The following is a 5,450-nucleotide window of genomic DNA, read 5'->3' on the forward strand; positions in this document are numbered from 1 at the left end:
GCTCCAGTCTCTTGGCGTCAATTTGTTCCTATTATTAAAATCCATTTTTTATAAATAAAAGCCCAAGACTATTATCCACCTCATTAAGTTACCTTATCAAGCTTAAGATCTTATTTATTGTAATGTTTAGATTCCCAAAATGCCCCTACATATTTGCAATTGTTGTTTTCTCCATTGATTGTGCTGAATATACTTTGAACATGTTTACTGCTATTCAATATCAGTAATATTTAAAGAGTGATGTTATTTCCATCCCCTTGTCTTATTTTTCCACCCACCATATAAATTTGAAAAAACATAATCCTATCATCTCACCCACTATTATTCCTATAATACCATTTAATTATTAATTTAGACAATTAAAAATTAAAAAATCGAAAAGAAAAAGACCCATCAACCACTGCTCACCACCCCTCCCTCTTCCTCTTTGTTTCTCTTCTTTTCTCTCTCTCTCTCTCACTATGTCAAATTTCACTTTACGCAACACCACATAGGCATAAGTGAAACTGAAACCCGATGCTGTTTGTATATTAGGCATCAGTTTTATAAATAATAGGACTAAGTACATAAAGGCATCATCACAAATATTTGGTTTTTCCTACCGATGCCATTGATTATATTTAGCATCGATGACTCAAATATACTGATGCGTAAAATTATTGGGCGAAAAATAAATTTAAGCGCCAATTTAGGTCCGATGCTAAAAGCCTATAGTTGACCGCCACAGTGTTTTTCCCCCAAAAAATTTTCGGTCCTTGGTGAAAATTTCAGCTTCCCCCCTTTCTCTAAACAAATTTCCCTCTTCTCTGTCTCGATACCCACAGAACACCCTATCTTCTCATCTTCAAACTCCACCCAGAGGCGGAGCCACAAGGTCGTCGGTCGGACGACCTCTTGGAAGCCATGGAAATAGCCTTGGAGGTCTCTTGGAGTCGCGCGACCTCTTGGAGCTGCACACCACGTGGTCGACGGAATGCTTGAAAGAAGAAGGAAGAAATGAAGAAGAAGGAGGCGAGGCTGCTCTGGCCGTCTTTTTTAAAACAACTGGGCAAACGACGCGTTTTGGCCGTGGAATGTTTTAAATGACACAGCCAAAACGACGTTTTGGCCGTGTCCGAACAAAAAAAGAATGCCCACAGTATCCCTATCACCTCTCCTTCTCCACAGACTCAGAATCGATTCTTTCATTCAAAAAACCCCAAATTTCTTTTGTTTTCTCCTCCTCCAACCCTAAGTTCCAAACTCAATCCCCCCCAAGCCTTCAACTCCATCTCCTCCCTTGCTGCCGCCATTGAGGTGTCTTTCTGCTGCCGTCGTCGTCGCTGTGGTGGTGGTGCCGCCAGCTTCTCTCTTTATATTTGCTAATTGTCATTGTGAAATTTCACAATTCAAGTAAGTTCTAAACCCTATATATGATATATTTAATTTAATTGAAACATAATTCATGTTTATTTTGATTATATTGGTAGTTTGATTATATTGTGAGTTTTTATTTTCATTATTTTGTATATGTAGAATATATTTAATTTAATTGAAATTCAATTCATATTTATTTGATTATATTGATGGTTTGTTTATATTGTGAGTTTTATTTTGCAAGTTTTTGTATATGTAGAATATATTTAATTTAATTGAAATCCAATTCATGTTTATTTTGATTATGTTGATGGTTAGTTTAAATTGTGAGTTTTATTTTGCAAGTTTTTGTATATGTAGAATATATTTAATTTAATTGAATATCCAATTCATGTTTATTTTTATTATGTTGATGGTTTGTTTAAATTGTGAGTATTTATTTTGAATATTTTGTATATGTAGAAGTATTATGGAACGGTTTTTTAAGAGAAAGTCATCATCGGGTTCCGGTAGTTCGAATAATGTTGATAGTTCAAATACTGTTGGTAGTTCAAGAACTCCAAGTTCAAGACAAAGTCAGTCAGATGGTGTTTTGGGTAATCTTCAAGCGGATCCTGGATTAAGAACTCGAATGATAGATTATGATGCTAATATGAGAGATGAGGTCCGAAGATCATATCTACAAAAAGGACCTTGTCAACCTAGAGGTCATAATTTCCCGATAACTAATATGTCGGGAATTAATCGACGCTTCATTCCCCAATGGTTTGATGAGTTTGATTGGTTGGAGTATAGTATATCTAAAGATGCGGCATTTTGTCTCTATTGCTATCTCTTTAAAACCAATTTTGAACAAGTGGGTAGTGAAGCTTTCACTGGAGATGGATTTAAGAATTGGAAGAAAGGGAGAGAAAGATTTAAGATGCATGTTGGACCGGTTGGGAGTGTTCATAATAAGGCTAGAGAAGCTGCTACAAATTTGATGAATCAAGCTACACATATTGAAACGGCAGTGAGCAAACACTCTGACCAAGCTCGTAAGGCTTATCGCACATGTTTGATAGCATCAATCAAGTGCACTAAGTTTTTATTGCGACAAGGTCTTGCTTTTCGTGGCCATGATGAAAGTGCCACTTCAAGTAATAGGGGAAATTACTTGGAGCTATTACAATTCCTTGCAGATAATGATGATAAAGTTAAAGAAGTTGTGATGGAAAATGCTCCGGGGAATCTCAAATTACTAGCTCCTTGCATTCAAAAAGAAATTGTGAATTCATGTGCCCTTGAAACACTTGATGCTATCATGGATGGTCTAAAAGATAGATTCTTTTCAATATTGGTGGATGAAGCACGTGATGTATCGGTGAAAGAGCAAATGGCTATGGTGTTGCGTTATGTGGATGACTCCGGGCATGTAATTGAAAGATTTGTGGGTATCCAACATGTTACCGACACTACTTCAAGTTCACTAAAGGATGCTATTGACACATTCTTTTCTCACAACGGTTTGAGCATTTCCAAGCTACGAGGACAAGGTTATGATGGTGCTAGCAATATGAGAGGTGAGTTGAATGGCCTTAAAACAAAGATATTGAGAGAACAACCTTGTGCATATTATGTTCATTGCTTTGCTCATCAACTTCAACTAGCTCTTGTTGCCGTAGCAAAGAAGAATATAGACATTGCCTCTTTTTTTGCAACGGCTAATAGTGTGGTTAATCATGTTGGAGCATCTTGTAAGCGGCGTGATTTACTTAGAGGGCAACTTCAAGAAGAGCTTGTGATAGCTTTTGAAAATGATTGTCTTATAACGGGGCAAGGCTTAAATCAAGAAACAAGTCTCAAACGTGCCGGTGACACACGATGGAACTCACACTATGGTACCTTGATTAGCATCATTTCTATGTTTTCATCTGTGGTTCATGTGCTTCAAATGGTTATTGATGATAATCCCAATGAAAGTGCGGGTGAAGCAAATAAGTTAATGAGAGAAATACGGAGTTTTGAGTTTGTGTTTCACCTTTTCTTGATGAAGGTCATATTGGGACTCACAAATGATTTGTCACAAGCATTGCAAAGGAAAGATCAAGAAATTGTTAATGCAATGGCTTTAGTGAAATCATGCAAGGAAAAGCTACATTGGATGAGGAATAATGGGTTCGATGCATTGGTTGATGAAGTATCTTCTTTTTGTGAAAAACATCATATTTATGTTCCTAACATGGAAGATGCATTTATACTTCCAGGGAGGTCAAGGCGTAATGCTCCAATAAAGACAAATCGACATCATTATCGTGTGGAGCTATTTATTTATGTCATTGATGAGCAAATTACGGAGTTAGAGGATCGCTTTAATGAGGTAAATACCGAGTTGCTTATTTGTTTGGCATGTTTGAGTCCGAAAGATTCATTTGTAGCTTTTGATAAATCAAAGTTACTTCGTCTTGCTCAATTTTATCCTCAAGACTTTTCGGATGAGGATCGTTTGGCACTTGAAGATCAACTTGAGATTTATATTCATTATGTGCGTTCCATGGGTGATTTCTCTCAATTGCAAGGGATTGGTGATCTTGCAAAAAAAATGGTGGAGACAAGGATGCATCAAGTATTCAATTATGTATATTTGCTCATTACATTGTCTTTAGTTTTACCGGTTGCAACTGCTTCAGTGGAGAGGGCATTTTCTGTCATGAATATTGTTAAGGGTCCACTTAGGAACAAAATGGGAGATCAATGGTTGAGTGATAGCTTGCTTGTTTATATTGAGAGAGATATTTTTGCTTGTATTGAAAATGAAGCTATAATGCTTCGTTTTCAAAATATGAAACCTCGTCGTGGACAATTATAGCTTGTAATATTATTTCCGTTATGAATTATGAATGAAAGTACTATGATTTCATTTTCAATATGTTTTTCAATCCTAAATTTTTATTTGGACTTTTACACTATGACCCCTTGTGGTATGATTCCTGGCTCCGCCACTGGTAGGTTCTGCTGTTCAATCTTACTAAAATACAGAAGGATTGTTGAGCGACATTTTCATCCAGCATGGTAAGTGTTTTGGCTTGTGGCAAGCGGATCTTCATAGTCGATTCCTTACAGATTTGATGAACATGGATTCCATGTAGGGATGGGGCTATTTGGCTATAATGATTTATGTATCTGGGACAGTTTGGAATGGCAGAAAGTAACTAAGTGGTTGAGGACCAGCTAGATGACTGTTGAGAGTTTATTTATTTTTTTTTGTCTACTTGTACTGTAGATTGTCAAAATTAAAGGAGAAAGGTCTTATTTGAGCATGTTTTTTATAAATTAATTGTTCCCCCTATTTTTCAAAATTAAAGGCAGACTTGATTAATGATAAACTTCCTTACTTTAAACTCTCTGATTCCTTCCCTTTCCCTTCGTCTCTTTGATCTCTAATTCTTCTCTTCGATCCCTTAATTCTTCCCTGCTCTCTTGCTCCAGTGTTTGCTCTAAATCTAAAGGCTATTTACTCTAAACCCACGGGCTGTTCTACATCATATTCTATACCCAACTGCACAAACAATAGATTCCTTGATGCAACTGGACCTTCCTGCTGGAGTTGATGTGGAGGTCAAGCTGTGAAAAATCGGGGCATCAACTTAGGTAAATTTTACTCAGCTTCTGAAGTTTTGCTTGCTTTTATTACTATTATCATTTCATGTTTGAATAAACAATTTTCACATAAATAAAGTGCTTGATTTTAGAATGTAGGTTCATATAAGAAAATTAAATTGACGTCCATCCCAAAAGAATCTGCACCTTTATCAATTCTATATTGTTTTCTGCTCATGCATTATACTGGAATTGGTCTACTCAATACTCGTTGACTTTTTTCAACCATTGGTATAGGGTTTTAATTGTTTTCGCATAACCTGTTTTAGGTCAAGCTTGAACAAGTATCTTTAATGCTGTAGCTCCGTTTTACATGCCATTCTGTCAGAATCACTCTTCATGGTGTTGCTCCATTAATTCACCATGGTCCAAGCTCAATGATCCTTTAAAAGTAATTCTTGCGTTGCTTCAATTAATAGTTCCTGCTTCATTTGCTATTCATTTCTGCATCAATT

General features: G+C 36.3%; 1 protein-coding gene across 1 annotated transcript; it reads left to right on the forward strand.

Moving 5' to 3' along the window:
• Positions 1–1,164: 1,164 nt before the first annotated feature.
• On the forward strand, positions 1,165–4,262 carry LOC103324189 (uncharacterized). The gene is made up of 2 exons (XM_089044677.1): positions 1,165–1,392; positions 1,819–4,262. The coding sequence occupies exon 2, from the start codon at positions 1,826–1,828 to the stop codon at positions 4,202–4,204; it is 2,379 nt and encodes a 792-aa protein (XP_088900803.1). The 5' UTR covers positions 1,165–1,392; positions 1,819–1,825; the 3' UTR covers positions 4,205–4,262.
• The last annotated feature ends 1,188 nt before the right edge of the window (positions 4,263–5,450 follow it).

This window comes from Prunus mume, linkage group LG2 (assembly GCF_029339155.1).
Source record: "Prunus mume cultivar Tortuosa linkage group LG2, ASM2933915v1, whole genome shotgun sequence".
Taxonomy (NCBI): Eukaryota; Viridiplantae; Streptophyta; class Magnoliopsida; order Rosales; family Rosaceae; genus Prunus; species Prunus mume.